The sequence below is a fragment of the Parasteatoda tepidariorum genome, chromosome 8 (genome assembly GCF_982258835.1).
Source record: "Parasteatoda tepidariorum strain Cologne lab strain chromosome 8, Ptep-v5.0, whole genome shotgun sequence".
Lineage (NCBI taxonomy): Eukaryota > Metazoa > Arthropoda > Arachnida > Araneae > Theridiidae > Parasteatoda > Parasteatoda tepidariorum.
Genome location: NC_141762.1, coordinates 50,929,734 through 50,954,433, shown reverse-complemented (window position 1 = coordinate 50,954,433; position 24,700 = coordinate 50,929,734). Strand labels below are relative to the sequence as shown.

The 24,700-nt window shown below is 29.0% G+C and overlaps 1 protein-coding gene across 1 annotated transcript; it reads left to right on the top strand.

Annotated features, from left to right (window-relative positions):
• The first annotated feature begins 1,589 nt into the window (after nucleotides 1-1,589).
• On the top strand, nucleotides 1,590-22,940 carry LOC139425702 (N-acetylglucosamine transporter UNC93A-like). Its single transcript, XM_071181406.2, has 4 exons — nucleotides 1,590-1,941; nucleotides 3,210-4,718; nucleotides 18,656-18,923; nucleotides 22,692-22,940. The coding sequence occupies exons 2-4, from the start codon at nucleotides 3,249-3,251 to the stop codon at nucleotides 22,925-22,927; spliced, it is 1,974 nt and encodes a 657-aa protein (XP_071037507.2). The 5' UTR covers nucleotides 1,590-1,941; nucleotides 3,210-3,248; the 3' UTR covers nucleotides 22,928-22,940.
• The last annotated feature ends 1,760 nt before the right edge of the window (nucleotides 22,941-24,700 follow it).

The window sequence follows — 24,700 nt, the reverse complement described above, 5'->3', positions numbered from 1 at the left end:
AACTATTTTATTTACAACAGGTCAAATATTTAACATATTCTTATTCGTATTTTGTAATTAAATAAATTAACATTTAAATCTTAGATTCCTCGAACCATCCACCTTTTGCTTTTATTATAGCCTTACAAATGCATAGCATTCGTTCTAATAAACCATTAATCACTTCAAGTGATATAGAGTTCCATTCCTGTTGTAAAATGTCCCATAACTGACTTCGATTCAAATATCAGAGCATCGTTTGCAAGAACAAACAAATTTTAGATGAAATGTGACATCTATGAGATATTGTTTTAATTATATTCATAATAAGTTCCTTGTAGTAACAATAATTACAATAATAAATAAGAATATTTGTTTTATAATCAATATTAATTATTTGAAAATATAGAAAACATTAAAATTAAAAAGTTCTTTGGTCGAAGATGTATAGACCAAAGCACCGCAAATGTGGAATGCTTAAAAATCGAGAAAAGTACACATGTTTTTCAAAATTCTATAACTTCGTCAAAAAAAATCAAATCGATTTGAAATTTTGAGGAATGACATAGAACTGTTTAAATAACTATTTTCTATTAACAGAAAGTACAAAAAATATTTTTTGAAAGTTTGGCAAGTAATCAAACTTAACAACTTTTTTCACCATAGAAACAACTCATGATGAAAAGGTGGATTCAGTTCGCAAAAAACAAAGTATTGCAATTTGATCATATGTAACTAACTGTAAAGAGTTCACATTAGAACATATCAAATTTTCATGCCATTTGAATGATTTTTCGCAGTTCTATGAACATTTGAATTTAGAACTTTTTTTTGTAGATTTCAAAATTTTCGCAAACTTTTGACCGGTAGTGTAAATTTGATTTAAATTATCTTCTCCTTTTTTTTAATAAATATTTAATAATGATGCTAACTTTCTCTGCTTTGTGGCGCTTTAAAAATACCTAATAATGGTACAACCTTCCTCCGCTTTCAGTTCCCTTCAAAACACTGATTTTTGGTGCAACCTTTCGCTGCTTTTAGGTTCTTTCAAAATCCCATTTTTGGTGCAAACTTCTCTCGTTGTTCGGAGCTAGTGAAAGCACCAATACATAGTAAAACTGAACACCAATTTATGTAACCAGCAAACGAATAACATTGTTTGGCGAAACGAATACCATTGTTTGACCAGCAAACGAATACCATAGTTCGAAATTTTTTGCAGTGCACGGAATTTTTTTACAGTGTAAATTTTTTACAAATAATAAAATTCAACCTGAAAGAGAATTAAATACGGAAGTTTAAAAATTCGAGTTATAAAGATTTAAATGGAAAAATAATAATATTTCATAATATGAATGTCCTTCTATCAGTTCTCTAAAAATATGAAATATATCTCATATCGTTTTAAGAAATTGTTTTTGAGTTGTGGCAGTGAGAATGTATTATTATGAAGTCTTTATGTATTTCTTGAGAAATGTGAAAAAAAAATAGTATTACTATAAAAAAGTTTTTAGTACTTTGCCCACCTTCTGTTCAAATTACATTTTATGATTCATTAATTTTTATTGCTATAATTGAATCATTTTTGCTGCCAATTTCATGAAAAAATCATCCTTTTAAGTTTTTAAATGTGTTTAGAACACAGAAATCCAATTCAAAAGATGATGAAGCAATTCACTCTTTATCTATACTGGCAGATTTTTGCTTATAAATGATTATGAGCAAAAATTTATTTTCGAGCAACAGTTAAGCAATTTTTCATTGAACAAATTTACTGGTTAAAGGTGCAACGCAATAAATTTATTTTCTAGATTTAATTATGCAGATCGATATATCAAGTATACTTTATTCCTGAGATATTATTGCATTTTCATAAAATCCACTAAATGCTCAATAGTGTATATTTTGACGAGAATAGTCGAAAGCTAATTTCAGCTAAAACGAAGTTCAAGACACTTAAAAGTAAGTATTATTATAATACAATATATTTTTAAAAGTGCATTGCTTAATCTTCTTTTTTTATTTAAAGTTTTCGAAAAGTTTTTTTGATTTGTTATAAACGTTTATCAGCTTCAAAAATATCCTTAGATGTTTGTTTTCGTCTTTAATTCTAAGAACCTACATCCTCATTCAAGAAATTGCAGTTCCTAGTATACCATTATTAAAAATTTATTAAGATAACATGTATAAAGTAAAATTTTTTGAATATAAAACTGAAATATAAATGCGAAAAGCAGTAGAAATTGCGATAAAAAAATAAAACAATTTTGGTTGCTAAAGCAATTTGAATCGATCAATCATCATTAAAGAAATTAGACCATCGAAAGCTGGAACGAATTATTATGCCGTTATTGCCGTTATGCCGTTGTGACGATAGGAGGTACGGCTACTAACGATACAACTTTAATGGCGTAATAGGTCGGACATTTAGCATGCAATTGTTTATCCATTTATTACTTTTTTAAAACTTTTCTTGAAATGTAGTTTGCTCACACCATAAATCGGAGGATGTCTAAAGTTAATTACAGTAAGTCAAAAGTTAATTCCCTCAAGTTTTGTTTTTTCTACGTGTTTTGTGCCAGAGACAATTAAGGATTAATTTCCCTTTAGTTTTTTTTACAGTCATTGAACTACGAACAAATAAAAACATACTTTTTCAGTTTTCTCCATTCCGCTGCGGCACACAAGAGACACCGAAAAAATAACGGATCAAATTGCGGCATAAAGTTCTATGACTGTGGTGTACATCATCTGTAAAACTAAATTTTACTGTAACATATTATACCGTAATTTTTACAGAAATAATTATTCAATTAGAGTCATTTAGCTTTTTTACCGAAATTATTACTGTAAAAATTTGGTATTATAGATTTGTTTGGTATTGTTCTCCTTTGAAAACGGATTTTATGGTAAAACGGATCTCACTCACCCTCAGATCCGTTTTACCATATCCTGAGTTTCGATTATTTTTACCGTAATTTCATCTAAAAATTTTTTTACTGAGAAGGACCTTGAACAAAGAGGATCACATCTATCGAACGACTGTAAAACTGCTAAACTTTTTAATTTAATTATTTATGAATTTTTTTTTTCGTAAAATGAATTCTTATTACTTCACACTTATTTAAATAAAATATCAAATTTTTCCAAACAAAATTTTGAAAGTGCTTCAACTTTTTTTATAATCAAATTAAGTGTAATAACGATCAATATTTTCCCTTCCTTTATAGAAAATATGACATTGTGGTAACAAAAGGCAGAATTTAAATATGGAGCAATCCCAACAGGCAGAAATCAGTAAAGACACTGATAAATATGTAAAACCTGATAATTCTAATGAATTCACAAAAGCAAGAACTATTAAAAACTTAGTGTTGGTAAGCTTCACGTTTCTGTTATCGTTCACCGCCTCAGAAGGATTAGCCACCTTGCAAAGTACAATGAATACTGAAGTAGGTCTCATATGCTTTGCCGTGCAGTACGCATGTGGCTGTATTGCTTGCTTGTTTTTACCAAAATACTTGATTAAGAAATTCGGTAGTAAACATGTATTGGTAATTTCCATGTTTGCATACGTCCCTTATTTGTCTTCAAACTATTACCCTGTGTTTGGTGTGATGATGCCAGTTTCTATAATTGTCGGTTTTGCATCCTCTCTTGTTTTTAATTCCCTCTGCACGTATGTGAATGATTTATCTTCTCTGTACGCAAATTTGTGCTCAGGAAACGATCCTCATAATCTTAATCTAGAAAATTCTACTGAAGAAATAAACATTTTGAAAAATAATTTGAGTGATAGTTCACAATTTTATGATAGTGTTCGGAAGCATAAGGATAGTATTAGTTCTACCATGCAAAGCTTGTTTGGAGAAAATGGCACGGTTCCAGCTGGTGCACTTAATACAGATACAGAAATTGCATTACTTGAATTTGCACATGGATCACCATTGAACCTGAGAGCTTCAAGCAACGACAAGAGTCAGTTAATTGAAGAAGGCTTTAATAAACAAGAAAAGAAGGAGGTATGGAAGGATAAAATCCAAACCATTCTGGAAGACACCTGTGGTTCTTTAAGAAGTGGAACAAAACAAACTTCGACTACGACAGAAAACTTGCTTTCCACAGATAATAGAAGCAATTGTTTATCAAATGAGCCTGGATATGGACGGATTTTTGAATCCGGAATATCCCGTTTGAGTTTAGTTCCTGAAGGAGGAACAAAATCAGAAGCTGTTGCTAAAAGTGAGCTAAAAGATCTATCTGTCCTCAACTTCCACACTTCAGATAAAGCTATAAAAATACTAGAGACTACAACATCACGTTTTTTTGGATTTTTCGGTTGCGTGTATCAAGCAAGTCATATTTTGTGTAATGTTATATCACATTTCATTTTTCAAAGAAACTCTATGAAAAGAGAATACAACTTCAACTCAAGTTGCGTGTGTGGTTCAGGATTTTGCAGCATGGAATCAGCCTGCATTTTGCATAATCTAGAAAAGCCGAGTAAAGAAACCAGATATATTTTGACTACAGTGTATGTTGTAATGAGTTTTCTTTCAGCATTGATTACATTGCTGTTCGTAGACAATTTAAATCGCAAAAGTGGTGAAGTGAAGTTTACATTGAATATGGCTTTAACGACCATCAGATTCCATAGGAACAGAAATCTACTTCTTCTTATACCGATATTCATTTTAGCGGGAATTATTCAAGCATTTGTTTTAGGTGATTTTACGAAGGTAATTATATAATTTTTAAAATCGTAAATATTATTATACACCGAAAATAAAATATGTTCAAAACTTCAAGAAAACGGTTAAATACCAGGCAAACATAGTTTACATTAAAGTTTATTCACTTTAAATTTGATTTCACGATACTAAGGTACAAAGCTGGAACGAAAACGCTATTTAATTCGAAACATTAAGATTGTAGCATTGGTATTAATGAATGAAATATGAAAAATGAATAGATGAAAAAAAAGGGGTGGGAAAATAGCTAGGAAACAAATTACTTTAACTATGTATTATTGACCAAACACTGAGAAATAAAGTATGGTCGAAACTACCAGAATATTGTAAAATTTACTGCGTGCCTGACTCTATGGGAACACCAAAAAGCAGAGTAATATTTACTGAAGCACTTTCGTAATAAGTTTGATGAAATTTTCAATAAAATTTAGTTTTATAATTTGTCATAAAATTTAGAATATATTTGGTATAATTTTATCATGATACCATAGAGCATGGCATAAAAGCCACTTAATTATTTTCAGTTTTATACTTTTTGCTAAATAAATGGTAGTAAGAAATAATTAAAATTATTTCTTATAATTATTATTATTCTAATGATAATGATATTTACAATTTTTAAAACCAGAAATTCTAGAAAACCATTACCATGTGAATGGAAAAATTACCAAATTGAATCGTTCTTTGTTTCTTTTCCAATCAGAATAATGTTTTATTTATTTATTTATTTTTTTACAAGAAATTTCATTATCATGCAGTAAAGTCAATTTTACCGGGATTTCTTTCTCTGTACATGCGTTTGAGATAAATTTATTTTCTTCTGAAATGATTTTCTAGCTTGAAAATCTGTTTTGAATTATTGAAATAAATACTTTAATTAATCCTAACATTTGAAAATAAAACAATTTAAAAAAATACACACATATTTTGAACATATGTTTCATAATTTGTAAATTAAATAACAATACTTATTTGGCAAAACGCATAATTTACTTAGTTAACTTATTTAAATAATAATGATTTTCATAATTTTTGTCAAAAATTATTATTTATTTTGGTAAAACGCATGTAAAACATATAACAATACTACTCTAGCAAAATGCATAATTAGATAAAATGATTTAATCATATAAGCAATTTATATAATAATTTAATTTACGGTCATAAAACTCATGTCATATTAAATCAGAAATTACTTTTTGTTGTGACGCCTGTTATAATTTAAAAACTGCGAAACGTTTAATACTAAGCACTACATCTGTGATAATTGAAAAAATTAGAAATTAGAAAGAGAAATAAATAAATGCAATTTAAGCATTAATAAAAAATTATTTTCACACTGTTTAAGTATTTAAACTATTAATTATTTGTCTAGTAATGTGTAGATTTTATATCTGTTTATTCCCATGGTCTTAAAGAAAATAAAACTAAAATTGTTTAACATAGTTGTTGGCACATTCTAATGGGATAGAAAAATTATATGAAGAAGTATTGTAAGTAAGAAAGAAAACAACATATCATGTTCTATTATCTACATGAACATAGTTAACTTCATAACGGCAGTTTCCTTTGTATTACTTATTTATCTCTGGCTTTTTATATTTTTTATTTAGCTTCGAGATGTATCCTGAACTAGGAGGCTCCACCCCCTGATCGCTAACGCTCGCCAGCCCCCGAGAATTGCTACGCAATCTTATGTGGTTCACGCCGTGAACCATGGCTCGCTGCGCTCGCTTGCCAATGAACACAATGTTCTAGCACAAAGACATAGTATATTATCATCAAAGACATAGTATTTTATCATCAAAGACATAGACATAGTCCCTAACCTTTCCTTGTGGGATAATAACCTTCAAAAAGTCTTTCATTTTCAAGAACACAAAAATTTGTTTTATCGCCAAATGAAATATTTTTTTGGTGATCAGCATTATTGAAATCAATTTCTATATTAATTAACATTTGTGATAAAGTTCGTAACATTTTAGAACATCAAATCTGAAGAGGGATCTTCCATAAAAACTAATTTTGCATCTGTTGCAGGGTTTAATTGAATAAACTGATGCATATGAAGTTATGATGCAGCAAAAGGGTTAATTTGCCTCAATACACCATCTAATTGTTCCATTACAGAGCGTAAACATCCAGTATTGTTTTCAATGCGTCTGTTGGTAGCTTCAGTTGAATCAAAAATATACAGCTGCCCGTATCCAGCATTATTTTGATCATTGCTATACAAAAGCGACACCATATGATAAATTTGACCATGAATCCGAAAACAATACGGTTCATTTCCAGGAGGTGGCTTTATGTGTGCTCCAAATGATGCAAAAGCAGAATTATATTCCCGGATATGACTTCGATAATTTCGTGCCTCAATCGAATTATCACTTAATAATTTTTGCAGCAGCTCGGGAATGTCCATTAGTGTAGGCAAATTAATTTTTTCATCGTGGCAGCATTTCGTACATTTGCCAGAAGAATTTCTTTCTTTGGCCCAGAAGTAAGCGTTACAATAACTGCATTGTTCCGTCATTGAGCCAATATTCGACATCTACTGTTACATCTTGAACAGTTATTATTGCACTTTATCTCTGCAATCTACGTCTTCCATAACATTCCTCAACACTTTCTTGGGCTCTTCGAACACGTTTTCTTTCATTACGTTTAAAAGCCCTAGCAGCTTCACTAATATTCTGCACTTTAAAGCGTGAAAATTCAATGCATAAATAAACGCGAAATATAAAAAAATTCAATGCATTCAATACAAACACTTAGACGTTTTTTAGACGCTTAGGTAGCTCCCAGTAGAAAAATATCAATTCAACAGCGGCCTTTTAAAGCATTCTCACTTCAATTGATTAATTAATTCCTAATTGGGTATAATATAGCCTACGTCATAGGTTGTGTTGTTCCTACTAAATTTAACCCATGAACGGCATTTTCTGCGAGCCTAACTTCAAGCCACAAATAAACAAACGAAGTGTTCGACCGTTTAAATAGCTGCTCGCCAGATTTTATTGCATTATAAAGAAAAGTTATTGAAACTAAATACAACTAAATAAACAACAACAACTAAAACAAATAACAACAACTACTAATAACAATAACTAAATAAACAACAACTAAATTCCATTCGTTTAGCATTGCGTCATATGTTGTTCCTACTAAATCGAAGTAGTTGTGTTTTTTTCATATTATACCCAATTGAATTTAAATGAAATATTATCATGTTTTTAAAGCATAAATCTGAATTGAACAACCTGATAATGCTCACTCTGGTTATTGTTTCCGTTTTTAAAAGCGCTATATGTTGAGCCAGTTTAAATGAAATATTATCATGTTTTTAGGGCATGAATCTGAATTGAACAACCTGATAATGCTCACTCTGGTTGCTGTTTCCGTTTTTAAAAGCACTATATGTTGAGCCAGTTTAAATGAAATATTATCATGTTTTTAGGGCATGAATCTGAATTCAACAACCTGATAATGCTCACTCTGGTTGTTGTTTCCGTTTTTAAAAGCGCTATACGTTGAGCCCCCTAAGCTTGATTTGTCGTGTGACATTTTTAGCAGCAATAATTGGTCGATTTTCTAACGTTGTCATTCGGGGAGTTGTAATGACGCTTTTTTTTGGTGCCGTGTAAGAGAAATATAGAAGATTAATCCTTATCTTTTTTAAACCACTGAAAAAGAAATTTAAAGCAAAGATAAGCCGAAAATGTAAATAGAAATATTAGTAATACAAAGCGTTGCAAAATATAAATCAAGAATAAGTCAAATTCAAATGCCAACAAAAAAAATGTTGAATAAAAAATAAGTGAAATAAATTAAAAAATGAATGAAATGAACTATAATGAAATAAAATAAAGCAAAATAAAACAAAAATAAATAAAATAAAAATAAATAAACCAAAATTAAAAATAAATAAATAAAATAGATATAAATAGAATGAAATTAAAAATAAATAAAAAGAAATCAAAAATAAATATAAAAGGAAATCAAAAATAAATAAAATAATTAAAAATAAATAAAATGAAACGAAAAATAAATAAAATAAAGTAAAATGGAAAATAAAAAAATTTATTAATAAATAGAAAGTAGAAAAGTTCGGACTCGGATGGAGAAAGAAAAATAGATAGACGTCATTATTTGCTTTCTAATGTGGTAAAATGGTATCTTCTAAATATTATATGTTTCAGCAAAAGCTAAACAAACGTGCAATATTAGGCAATGACATCTAGAACCGTAAAAAAGAAAAGGAAACAAAGTCATATCATATAAAGCAATAATTAATAAAAATGCTCAAAGAAAATTTCAGTCACGTGCAGTTAGCAGTCGGAAATCAAATAATACAGTTACAAATGTGTTGATTGAGAAAATAAAAAATTAAGAATTTTCTCTTAATCTAATAATTTGTAACAATTTTATATTGTATTATAATTTTATAAAGATTTATAAAGTCAATACCATAAAATAACGATCCAATTACTAATGCGGCATCATGAGAATAAAATAAATATTAAATTAATATATGGATAAAAATTATTAATCAACAAGTTATTACTATTAAATAATAATAATTTTTTAAAGAAAGTGAATGTTGTTTTTAAAGTATTTAATTTTAAAGTATTCAATTTCAAGTATTTAAAATTTCAGTCACTTGCAGTTAGCAGCCGGAAATCAAATAAAGTTACAGTTACAAATGTGTTGATAGAGAAAATAAAAAATTAAGAATTTTCTCATAATCTTATAATTTGTGATAATTTTATATTGTATTATAATTTTATGATCTTTTACGTTTTGCTTTATAATTTTATAAAGATTTATTAGGTCAATACTATAAAATAAAGATCTAATTACTAATGCGACATCATGAAAATAAAATGTTAAAATAATATATGGACAAAAATTACTAATGAGCAAGAAATATTTTATTACTATAAAATAATAATAATTTAAAGCAAGAATTAAATGTTGATTGTGATTAAGATATGGTGGTTAAGATATAAAGGAAGATGAGTATATTAAGCTACTTCTCAATTAAGGAATTATTACTAAAAATATTCCTAATTGTATCACTTGGTTATTGAATTTGGTTGATTTTTATGTACTACTATTGTAAAATCATAGTTTAATTATATTAATTATTAAATTTGTTTTCAGATACATTGATAATGTTATTAGCTTTAATTAATTATTAATTAAAATATTTAAAAAAAAATTTCCTAAAGCATTTACATTTTTTAAAAATCATGATAACAATCTTAGTTTTAACCTTCAAAATAAAACGTAATTAACTGTGAAAATATTTGTTCATCTGACATAGATGATAAAAGAAATTATTTCGATTTTGATATCAATAAACTTTTTGTTCGGAATTCTAACATAACTACTAATATTTATTTTGGCAATATGTTTCATTACTTTAACACTATTTTACAGTATGTATCACATTACTTTACACTATGTTTAACACTTATTTTACACTACGTATCATTAGTATTAGAAATATTTATAACATTAAATATTCATTTAAAAATCTGTTTAATTTCTGCTTTAAAGTTAGCAGCATTTATGCAATTAAAATATTTTAAACACTTTGGGAATATTTTTGTCAGTGTTATTGTTCAATTATTAAGAGTAAGGTTAATTTTTAATTATATGATATTGTCCCAATCGTAAGTATTATGAAATTATGTATAAACAGTTACAAAGGAGAGAAAAAAATAAATTTAAAAATATTCATGCATAATAATTTATATATAAAAAATATTCTGGAAATAAATATTTTAACTATAGTAAATACATTATTGGAGCATCAGTAATAATATCTCTTTAAAAATTCTTAACTCGTAATTAATAATTGTAATAATTCTTTTTCTGTTTCTGGTCTCTAAAAGCTGATTTGACCTTGAACATATACATTTGCTACATTCGCTTTTAGGCTTCCAATTTTATGTGAGTTTATTTTCCTTAGGGGAATTACTAATTTCATTATTTATTGCGTCGTCTGACATTGTTTAGATTTCTCTCTTTCCTTCGTTTTACATATATATATATATATGTATATCTATCTATATATATCTATCTATCTATCTATATCTATCTATCTATCTATCTATCTATCTATCTATCTATCTATCTATCTATCTATCTATATATATATATATATACACAGTCCAGTCACATTAATGTGACCACCTGTCAAAATCCAGAATAACCACCTTTGGCAGAGCGAACCGCTGCGAGACGTGCAGGAAGAGAGTCAATTAGGTTTCTGAAGGTGCTCACTGGGATGTTGAGCCATGTCGACACCTGTGCCGTTGCCAGCTGCGCTAGATTGCGTGGTTGAGGATCCATAGCGCGAACAACCCGATCGAGGTGGTTCCACAGATTCTCGATTGGATTTAAATCCGGTGAGTTTGCTGGCCAGGGGAGTACGGTAGATTCATCCTGGTGCTCTTCGAACCACGCACATACATTGCGAGCTGTATGACACCTCGTATTGTCCTGCTGGTAGATGCCATCATTCTGAGGAGAAATAATTCCCATGTAGGGGTGGACATGATCCGCAAGGACAGATGCTTACTTGTGCTGATCCATTGTGCCTTCCACAATGATGAGTGCACCCAGTGAATGCCAGCAAAACATTCCCCAAACCATAATACTCCCTCCTCCAGCCTGCAGCCTTCCGACAATTGTTATAGGATGTTTGCTTTTAGACGTTTCACGCCGTATACGCCAACGTCCATCAGTGCGATGGAACATAAAACGTGATTCATCGGTAAAAGTCACCTGTTGCCCCTCTGTAGGCGTCCAGTTGCGGTACTGGCGTGCAAATTCCAGCCTTCGTCGCCGATGAACAGCAGTCAGCATAGGTGCATTAGCCAGGCGTCTGCTGCGGAGGCCCATGCGCAGCATCGCTCGCTGAACAGACGTTGAGGATACACTCTTAGTAGCCCCTTGATTCATCTGGGTGGCCAGTTGCTCAACAGTTGCACGTCTGTTCGCCTGAACGCATCTCCGTAGCCTTCGTTCACCTCTGTCATCTATGGCCCGTGGTGCACCACATGTGTCACGCCGCTTGTTTTGTATAGTGCCATTTTGCCATGCACGGTATACTTTCACCACGGCGGCACGCGAACAGTTCACAACATCAGCCGTTTCCGAAATGCTTCCACCCTTGGCCCGAAAGCCAATAATCATGCCCTTTTGGACGTCGGATAAATCGCTACGTTGCTGCATTACGCCAACAATTGAAATGCTTTCAGATGCCTTAGGACATCCTATATATACAATCCACTGTAATGTGCTTCCATCTGCCTTCTGTGATTGGTTATTTCACGTTGACGTCGACAGTAGGTAGTGGTCACATTAATGTGACTGGACTGTGTATATATATATATATAGACCATCTTTTCCAACTTCAAAAAACAAAGTTATTTCCATTTTTATTAAAAATCTCGATGATTTTATTTTAAAATTATCTTACAAACATAATTTCCCAATTGAAGGTTTCTTTGAATGGAGAGAGAATATCATTAAAGATTTTAAAATCAATATTAAAAGGGACAAATTAGTTTTTCAAAAGGATTTAATTTTTAACTCTGTTTTAAGACAAGATATTAAAAATATTCAAAATAAATTTTGTATAACCACTGTTGATAAAGCTAGTAATAATTTTGCAATTATTTGAAAATTTTTTTACAAACAACTTCTTTCCAATGAACTTAATAGCAATATTACCTACAAAAAACTTAACACCAACAGTGATATTATTATTAATAAAATTAATGCTATCTATAAAAGACTTAAAATTAAACCAAATAATATTAACAATTTTCCTTTTCTTTTTGCCAATCCAAAATTCCATAAGACTCCAACCAAATTCAGGTTTATTGCAAGTGGCGTTAATAGTAACATGAAAAAAATCGGTATTTACTTTGAGAACATTCTTAAAAAAGTTTATAACAAAATTAATAAACTTACTAAAAATAATAACTATTTAAATTGGAATATTAAAAATAGCATTCAGGTTTTAAATACACTAAAAACTTTAAAAAATGTAGATTCAATTCACTGTTTTGATTTCGAAAACCTCTATACTTCCCTTCCAACTAATAAAATTCATGATGACCTTCTTCAAATTCATAGCATGTTTAATCTCAGTGATATTATTAATGAAGATAACTGGAACTTTCTAGTACATATTAACCTTAACAACAATTATATTCTTTTCAATGACCACCTTTTTCAACAAATTAATGGTATTCCCATGGGAAATAATTTCAGTACTAACATCTGCAATATTTTTCTTTTTCTACAAGAATATAGATTTGTAAAATCACATGTTAATCTTCCAATTGATTCTCTCTTTCTCAGATTCATTGATGATCTATTAGTTATTAATTTTAATGATTTCGATATTCTAGCAAAACATATTTATCCAAATGAATTAATTCTTAATAAAACAAATAAAAGTAATTCTTCAGCAAAAATTTTTTAGATTTGACTCTTAATATTAATGCAGATAAAAATATTACATTTAAACTTTTTGACAAAAGAAATGAATTTAAATTTCCAGTTAAAAAATGCATAGATTTCAACTCTAACTTAGCCAATAAGGTTTTTTCTAATATTATTGCCAATCAAATTCATAGATTTTACAGGAATAATTCTAACTATAACGAGTTTTTATTAGATACTGATATATATAAAAACGATTTAATTAATAGCCATTTTCCTAGTTCATTTCTTAATTTCTATTTTAAAAAAATCGTAAAAAACTTGGTACATTAATTTTTAATTTTTATTTAATTTTTCTGTTTTAAGAATAAGCTCTGATTTTTTCAAGTTAGGAACTAACTATGATAAACTATTCCTAAAGCCACTGGACGGAATAGTTTGGATGTATGACCTTTTATACCGGATTAGTTAAATATTTTTTAGTTACTTTTTAATATTTGTAGCCTCTTAAAATTAATTTAATTTTAATTGTCCAGTATAATAAACAGTTTATTTATTTATTTATTTATTTAATTATTTTTATTTTTGTATAAGTGGAATGGGCTCTGGTTCGTAAAGAACCACCCCAAATGAATGCAGGTGATACGTGTATACTTTAAAATTATGTAAGGTTGTATGAATGAAGAATAAAACCTATAAACGGTTTTCTATTCCTGTATGCAGGCTCTGATTTTTAAATAAGTCACCCTATGAAAGATGGATATGTGTATTCTGTAAAATTATGTTAGATTTTTTGAATGAAGGATAAGTCTATAAACGGCTTTCTATCCTGACAGACTGACTTTTAAATTAATTTCCCTGTTAATGATTTTTTTTCCTTTTTTTTTTAAGACTGCTAATTTATTCAATCTGTTAAACATTTTTATTATTATTTCAATTTTATTACCTTTTTACTAATTGTTTCTCATAGATGGCAGCACTAATATTTTACCTAAACATTTTTTTCTTCTTCTTCGATCAAATGTTTTTTTAATTTTATTATATTCGATTCAAGCTATAAGCAATATTTTACATCTTCGCGATTTTTGTTAACTGTTTTATTATTGTACTTTTAAACCTAAACCGCGTTTTAATTCACGCCGGTAAGTTTGATTTCCTTTTACATTTTTCTTTTATTTCATGATTTTTTACAACATTAGGTTTTTGCGATATCGACACATATAAAGAATAATTTTTATCTTAGGATAATTATTCTTTATTCAGAAATATCGCATTATTTATGGCAATTAGATGTGTCTTGACAACGACTATTTGCCTTTACCATTCTTGTTTCTCTACCATTTATTTTTTTATTTTTATTTTATTCATGTTTTTCATGTTAATTTGTATATATATATATATATATATATATATATATATATATATATATATATATATATATATATATATATATATATATATATATATATATATATATATATATATATATATATATGGGTCATTCTCACGAAAACTGTCAGTTTTCAGTTCATAAAATCCCAAAAAAGTAAAGTGAATAAAAAGCGCTGAAACTTTTTATATTAATAGAAATATGTAATGGCATTATAAAGAAAGTATATATCCTATAAATTATACTTAATATTTAAATTAATTAATTTTTTAAATAATTAATTAATTAATTTAATAAATAAATTAATTAATTTAATAAATAAATTAATTAATTTAATAAATAAATTAATTAATTTAATAAATTAATTTATTAATTTTTTAATTTATTTTTCGAATGAATTAATAAGTAAATTAATTATTTTCACTGTTTGAAAAGTGAGGGAATGACACTAATAGTGAGGGAATGATATTTTATTTTAATACATGTTTTTATCTAAGTTACATCTACCTAAAGTTTGAAAATGATAGCATACTAAGTATATCTAATATTTATTATAATTTAGTCTTATATATTTAATAGTTTTTACAGGTTTGGGAAATAAAATTGGCTGGCACGATTGAACAAAAAAAATTTGATAATATACTCATCTTGAATCATTCCCTCACTTCAGCGTCATTCCCTCACTTTATACACTAGTGAGGGAATGACGAATTCAATAAAATTTAAAAATAACAGTTAGGCCTAATTAATTTCTGAAGTCAATCACATACAATTATATTCATACAAGAAAGCAACATATCCACTTTCCACTTATCCACTTTCTCGATGAAGTTGTATTTTATTTTACTCTAAAAAATGACATGAGGGAATGACAAATGTAAAAAATTTTACCTGGTTTGATTCATTCAAATTTATTCCACAGCAAAGCTTCTTTAAGTTGAAGATGGAAACATACTGCAATTTTGTTCTATGATGCCAGTTGTTAACTTCTGAAGTTTTTATTAAAATATTTTTATTCTAAGAAGATTGCAGGTGATAAGAACTTTGTTGTGAGGGAATGGCGCGAAAGACTGGGGACAAAGTTTAAAGTGCTGTGTTAATATTTTTATCAGAAATTAAATATAAAATTGATTTTCTGAATTCTATATTTCAGTATTCTGAAATAAAAAACACGAATTTGTAAAAAAATTTTTTTTATTTCAGAAACAATTTTTTTCTTTTTTTAAATCAGCAGTGGGGACAAGTGAGGGAATGACATATTGGTATATTTTAATCACCTAAAATAAATATAAAATAAAAATTGATAATTTTATTTCTATTCTTTTGTTAGCTTGCATTCCGAAGGACACTTTCCCTGAATTTTTTTTTTCGTAAGCTGTAAAACAAACATAAAATATACTGGGGACATGAAAATGACTGCTTTTGTGAGAATGACCCATATATATATATATATATATATATATATATATATATATATATATATATATATATATATATATATATATATATATATATATATATATATATATATATATATATATATATATATATATATATATATATATATTACACAGTCCAGTCACATTAATGTGACCACCTGTCAAAATCCAGAATAACCACCTTTGGCAGAGCGAACCGCTGCGAGACGTGCAGGAAGAGAGTCAATTAGGTTTCTGAAGGTGCTCACTGGGATGTTGAGCCATGTCGACACCTGTGCCGTTGCCAGCTGCGCTAGATTGCGTGGTTGAGGATCCATAGCGCGAACAACCCGATCGAGGTGGTTCCACAGATTCTCGATTGGATTTAAATCCGGTGAGTTTGCTGGCCAGGGGAGTACGGTAGATTCATCCTGGTGCTCTTCGAACCACGCACATACATTGCGAGCTGTATGACACCTCGTATTGTCCTGCTGGTAGATGCCATCATTCTGAGGAGAAATAATTCCCATGTAGGGGTGGACATGATCCGCAAGGACAGATGCTTACTTGTGCTGATCCATTGTGCCTTCCACAATGATGAGTGCACCCAGTGAATGCCAGCAAAACATTCCCCAAACCATAATACTCCCTCCTCCAGCCTGCAGCCTTCCGACAATTGTTATAGGATGTTTGCTTTTAGACGTTTCACGCCGTATACGCCAACGTCCATCAGTGCGATGGAACATAAAACGTGATTCATCGGTAAAAGTCACCTGTTGCCCCTCTGTAGGCGTCCAGTTGCGGTACTGGCGTGCAAATTCCAGCCTTCGTCGCCGATGAACAGCAGTCAGCATAGGTGCATTAGCCAGGCGTCTGCTGCGGAGGCCCATGCGCAGCATCGCTCGCTGAACAGACGTTGAGGATACACTCTTAGTAGCCCCTTGATTCATCTGGGTGGCCAGTTGCTCAACAGTTGCACGTCTGTTCGCCTGAACGCATCTCCGTAGCCTTCGTTCACCTCTGTCATCTATGGCCCGTGGTGCACCACATGTGTCACGCCGCTTGTTTTGTATAGTGCCATTTTGCCATGCACGGTATACTTTCACCACGGCGGCACGCGAACAGTTCACAACATCAGCCGTTTCCGAAATGCTTCCACCCTTGGCCCGAAAGCCAATAATCATGCCCTTTTGGACGTCGGATAAATCGCTACGTTGCTGCATTACGCCAACAATTGAAATGCTTTCAGATGCCTTAGGACATCCTATATATACAATCCACTGTAATGTGCTTCCATCTGCCTTCTGTGATTGGTTATTTCACGTTGACGTCGACAGTAGGTAGTGGTCACATTAATGTGACTGGACTGTGTATATATATATATATATATATATATATATATATATATATATATATATATATATATATATATATATATATATATATATATATATATATATATATATATATATATATATATATATATATATATATATATATATATATATATATTATATATATATATATATATATATATATATATATATATATATATATATATATATATATATATATATATATATATATATATATATATATATATATATATATATATATATATATATATATATATATATATATATATATATATATATATATATATATATATATATATATATATATATATATATATATATATATATGAATTCAAAATGTAGAGAAAACTGGAAAAAAAACGAAAAATAATAATAATAAAAATAACGCGGAACCGGAAGAAAATAGGAAAAAGTTAAAAAAAAAAAATCCGGAATTATCAACTAACGCGATTATATCCGCAAGTAATAGTGCTTTCTAATATTGTATCAATATAGCCAAATCAAAATATATCAATATAGTGTGAGGAGCACTCAAAAAATTTTATAAAAAACTTACAATAAACAAGAACACGATAAGTAAAAATATCATGTAAAAACAGAAAATAAAATATAAAGAAAATACGGAATAAATATGAAAGGAAATCTATAAAGCTAGTAGCGAATTCAAATGAACTTCCATGAACGGAAAATTATTCAAGAATGATTTAAAATATTTCGAACAAGATTGCCAGATTGCAAAATATGAAAACAAAAGCGCAAATTGAGCTAAAAGCGTAAGTAGGGGAGTTTTGCATTAAAGTGCGTTCTTACTGCAGTACTGAAGTGCGTTTGATTAACCAAGGATGGGCACGAAAAGGGATATGCGAAAGGTAATATTATAATGGATAATTTAAAGAAGTTGACAATTAATAATTTTAGAAAATATTTATTTAAGAAAAAAAATAAAATAGAACAGGAAAAGAAATATGAATTGCCTGTTTTGCACATAATTTCAGCCAAGGATTTGCCCGAAATGGATTTGCACATGGAAAAATTATATAAATTAACAAAGACATTTTTTCTTTATGTAAATATATCTACAATAAAATACAATAAACTCAATGATTTTACGTAGAATTTTATTACTTAGGATAGGAATATGGAAGATTTCATATGCAATAAAAGCTCCAAAGAACAGAGCCCAATCCAAGGGATACCCTATTCTACACTTTATTACTTATTGTTCTAATAAATAAAGTAGTATGAATAAATACATATTTGCTTTTAATTTTCTAGGACTTCATAGGTTGTGCGTGGGGAATTGAGCATGTTTCTTTAGTCATGCTATCTACAGGATGTGCGATATCTCTGTTTTCCGGTTTCTATGGTTTGCTAGAAAAGTATGTAGGTAGATATGTATTTACCGCAATTTTTGCAGTTTTAAACTTTTCTATACTCGTTAAAATGCTAAATTGGATCCCGGATTCAAATGAGCCAACTATGATGTTTGTCGTTGCTGCCATATGGGGAGCTGCTATGGGAATTATCTCGTGCCAAGTAAGAGGTAAGTATACATATATAGATAGATAGATAGATATAGATAGATAGATAGATATAGATAGATAGATATAGATAGATAGATATAGATAGATAGATATAGATAGATAGATAGATATAGATAGATAGATATAGATAGATAGATATAGATAGATAGATAGATATAGATAGATAGATATAGATAGATAGATAGATATAGATAGATAGATAAAATGTCAAATGACTTGTATGTTATTAAATTTTACAAGTCATGTGCGAAGTAGAGTTGTTATAATTTAATAATTAGAATTGTCATTTGACAATTGAAGCAATAATTTGTTAATTATTTTTAGTACTCCAAAGGACACCTAGTCCTAAATTAGGCTTAAATAAGAGATTAAAATATTTAGCGATTAATTTGACCTGATTCATTCATTTTTTTTTTTGTAAATTTTCTAAATCAATAATTTGTTTACGTTTGGAGTGTTTGTAATATAAAACAAACTTATGAGTATTTTTTAGGTTTTGAAGCTGATGTGAAACAATTTTATAGAGCATAGAAAATCAGTTTGAAGTAATACTTAGCTTTTATTTATAGCAGGGCCATTGAGTGCTTGATTGACCCAGCTTTTAATCTAGGTCCTTTTTAGCTCTCCTATCCTCTGTAATGTATATAATTTCCGGTTGAAATCGAACCTACGACTTGTAACTTGTCTGCAATGAAAAAATTCCGAATCAATTTTTTGTAAAAAGTACCAGCATTTAGGGTGCCGGTGCTTTTCCCCTAAAAATTAGTTTTTACCTGAACATGTTACGGAACAAACAGTAGGATAAACCGTAATTTTTACAGTACTATTTGCTCCGAAATTACTTATTCACTGTGATTAAATAAATATTACTGTAAAAATGTCGATGTATTATTTTGTGGTAAAAATAGATTTTACGGATTACGCACCCTACGTACCAGTTCGAGGGAAATTTACATGTCATTCATTTTTCGTGTTTGCAATTTGTGACCGTTTATTGAAATATTAATTGGCAATTCTTATTTTGGTGGCGGTAAATTTCTTCATCATGGAACCGCAGGGGGCTTAAACTGAATTTGGGCTATAATTGCTATGACTTTACGATCGCTTCCAACTTCCAGAACTTGCTCGTAATGTCATTTTGTTGAAGTTGTCTTATCGTGCAATATCATCCTACCTTTTTTAATTTTTTTAATTCAAGCTTTAACCTATGGCTTATAACATTTGAAATAGAATGAAATAAAAGAAATATTATTGGTCCTACGTTATATATTTTTTGTGAACGAGGGCATGAGAAAAAGGTCTAAAATAATTTTTTTTAATATTTTGGTACAAAGCTATGAATAGGGAAAATTTTGAAAATCAACTCAATTTACCAAAATGGAGTAACTATATTTGGAGGCTCATGTATTGCAAATGTCTTTAACTTTTTTTTTTTAATCTTATCGTTCGTTTTTTTTTCTTATTCCTTTACATGTATTTATGTATGTAAAATACTTTAAGATTTTCTTAAGAAGAAACTAGTGAAATACCAAAGTTCCTTTGTCTCAATTTTTTTCTCATACGAATAAATATGATATTTTTTAATATAAAAATAATCAAGAGGGTGTTTTTTATTTTATTTCATTAAAAATGGAAGCATAGTATTTAGCTAGAATAATTCAATATTTTTTTTAATGAAATTAAAAAAATTCCTGATCTCAATTTTTTCCCATTGTGTTAAGTGTTTAGTTTTCAGCGAATAATAAAAATGAAGGAGCTATTTTTTTTCGCCTTTGGAAAGAACAGTAAAAATATTAAAAAATAAGCTATGAAAATTTTGAATTTTTTTGTCTTCCAATTACAATTTAGCTAATAATAACTAATTCAAACAGACTGCATTTTATACATAGGGTAAACTAACCAGTGAAGGAACACTTAAGCTCCGCTTGCCTTTTAAAAAATCATATTAATTTCAAAATTCGTAATTTTAGTTAAATGACAGTGTCAACATATTTGTTACTAATTGCAAATTTTGTAAGAAAGTTGCAGAGAACTTATATAATATTGTTTTAAAGTTGTGGAGGTTCAAATAACAAGTAGTAAGAAGACCAAGTGAAGAAGCAGCTCTTACCAGTGAATGAACACCCAGTAAAGGAACACTTAATTTTGGTTATATTTTAATGCTCTTTATAAATTTATAACCAATATTTAAAACGAAGCTTATTCTTGAAATTGTGACACATAAATACTTAGAAAATGTTAACTTTTTTTGTAATCATGAATTGAAAATTAAAGTGTCAACATATTAACACATACTGTTCATTCACTGGGAAATCTATGCCTAGTAAAGGAACATGTCTGTTCCCTCACTGGTTGGAAGTTGTTTTTCGTATTTTTAACATATTTTTGATGCGGAACATCACTAAAGGTACAAGAAAATTAAAGTTTATCTTTTATTTTCATTAACTTAGAAAAAAACCAGTAAAGGAACACTTGTTCCTTCACTGGTTTTTCATCGTTTGGTGATCCAGTGAATAAACACCCCTTATCTCAGTACTATGATGCTTTAAAATATAACTATATTTTGAATTCTCCTTTTCACAGTGAGACAAATAAAACTATTACATGCAATTAATTCCACTTCAAACATATAAATACAAACACTCACCTTATAATTTTTTCAAAGAAACAAGGTGTTGCAGAGGTAATAACAAATTCAAAATTTTTTCCAGAGAAGTCTATTTGTCCATGTAATCCAAAACATTGCTAGATGACTTCCTATTGTTTGGCAGTAAGCTAATTTTACCAATCAATCTAAAGAAAAACTTTCAAATTCTTATTTTTAATCAATATATATATCAAATGTTCCTTCACTGGGTAGATGTTTCTTCACTGGTTGGTTTACCCTACGTACAGCATCATAAAATGCATGCATGCATCAAATTCTTCTTTTAAACACTTACTTAAGGGATGCAATATCCGAACAATATCAATAAGACACTATATAGACAACATCTTGTAGTATGAGTAATTTTCATGACTGTGCAGTTCATACTTCATATTATTTCCAATAAAAAGCTTCAATGTAGGATGCGTTTTTTACATTCTATGTTCCAAACTAATCCTTCAACCAACGGTTTTGATGACAGATCCTTTTATGATAATATAAAGACTCATACATTTACCTCATTATATTTATCTTAATCATATTTATCATAGCACTTTATAGCGCTTTCTAGTTTAATAAAAAAATCTGCAATTTTTTTAAAATTTTAAGTGCTATGCGTCCATTTTAATAAATGGAAGCATATACTTCTGATCTTTGTTTCCAAAGTATGTTTTCTATTACCACTGCCATCAAAAAAGGTTTTAAAAATGAAGAGCACGAAAAAGCAAAAAACAAAATTTCAACCTAAAATATATACAATATTATGATGTATATATGCATACATTGCTTGGTTTTATATGTTGTAAAAACGCGACAAAAACAATTCTTGTTTGATTGCTGGAAATAATAGAAAAGAGTTAAAGATTGAAAGATTGATTTTAGAAACACCTCCAAGTTTTTTGGCAGTAAAACTGGCTTTGGTTTTCGTAGTCAGGAGTGATTTGAAAAACATTGGACATGTGCTCAGTAATTTTTCACTTAAATATCAATTTGAGACCCCTAAGACATACGCATTGTTCATATTAAAAAAAAAAAAATCTAAATAAGGAAGTATAAAGCTAGTTATTACGGAATATCCTGATTAGAAGCTGACGTATTATTGTATTTTTTTGTTTTTCAGCATTTATTGGACTCATTTTTAAAGAAGAAGAAGAAACTGGCTTTGGGTGTTATCAGCTCTATCATGCTTTAGGATGTGTTGTGTTTTACGCCATCAACAACTATGTATGCACATATGTTAAATTATACATACTGCTATTAATGTCTACCATTGCTTTGACTGGTTATTTATTCGCAGAAAGAAACTATGGTTTAAGTAAAAAGAAGTATAATAAATCTTGCACTTTATTAAAATAACATTTTATAATAACTATGAATCTGTTGTGTTTTCTACAGTGAAGCAAGTTAAGTATAATAGAATATGCTTTTCTATTGTCTAAAATTTTAATAAAGGCGTCTGGTAACTTAGCGCTTTAAAGAGACCGTAATGAATTGTATAAAAATTAAAGTATATTTATGTATAAATGATATTTATGGAGTCCTTATGGAAGAACCGGCTAAGTTACACGTAAGGGAATTTGAGTAAATGAGCTCAAAGTTTATACATTCCTCTGTTTTGTTTCTTTGCTTAATCTTTATGTTTTTATTATAAATGTGAAGGCATAACTCACAAACTTTTTGAGTTACTATTTACTTGATTCTATTTATTTTTTAACGGAAGATTTAATGGTTTTTTTGCATAGTATTTGCATGTTTTCTTGGATGATTTTTAATGTTTTTCATCGAATATAATTTTGTTTGACAAGATAAAATCAATATACATGTATTTAGGCTTAAATTCATAGAATAATGTTTTAGCAACCTTAATTTGGAACAAACTGGTATCAAATTTTATCTACCGAAATTTTATCTGTTCGTCCGAAAACTGATAAAAAATGATTCAGATACAGCGTGAGCTCAACTTTTGCGGAGTAGATGTTTTATCGGTATGTATCGCTTTAATTGACAAAAATTCGGTAATTTTTGATTTTGAAAAAGTATTCTTTTAATTAGCGGTGATTGTGGTTAAAATAGTATGCCATTTCGCTACATCTAAAGGTATTTCTGAAATTAATTAAAAGTATTTTTATTTGTTTTAATATTTAAAATATCTACGTATAATTGTTGAAATACAAATTATTTTAAAATTTTCTTTAAAAATAATGCAATTTCAAGCAAAAATGACGCATTTGAATGTTTAAAAATGCTAATAAAATAGTTTTACGCTTTTTTTTCTATCGTGATAAACTATGCTCTTATGATTAGTTACGCAATTATCACTTTTCATAATTTAGGTTACAACATCAATCCACTCAGTGAGTATGCAATTAATTTTTTTAATTTTCAACTTCTTAGCCTTGAATCTAAAAGACAACAGGAGAACATCTGCTTAAGTCACATTCACCTTCAAGAAAAATTCTCTAAACTGAAACTAACCGCAAAATGAAGGTAAGAACCACGAAAAACTCTCATGGTTAACCTAATGCCAATGGAGCTCTGTTTCAAGTATAATTTGCACCAGCACCGCAATATCAGCTTGCAGGAATCAAAATTAAGTTTACTACTTATCTATGTGTTTCGTTCATATGTAGATGTAATCTGTCTTCTCTGAGCCATGGAGATTTTTATGAAAAAGTTGCCATTAGGTTAGTCAAACATATAAGTGTGGATTTAACACTTAATATACTAATTGAGCTCAGACATATTAAAGAGTGTTAATGAACCCATTCTTATTTACAATTTAAAAATAATTATCAGAAAAATATAATCATTTTTGGTAATAAGTATTAACGATATTATTTAATTGGTGCTGTTTTAATATATACTACTGTGTGTATCATGATACCTATTATGAGCGGTGGGGAAATGGATTTTTTGCAGGGATAAGTACCGCAGATAATTGTTGATTATGGTATTTTTTGATTATCAGGAGTTAGTTTCGAGATATAGAATTATGCCTTAGTATTGTATCCGCATTTTTAATTTCGTGCATGATTTTGCAATGTTGATCATTACTGAATTTTTGATTATTTAGTCTCATTTCAAAAAGAAAAAAAAATATTCAGTTAGTAAAAATTATAATAAACTGAA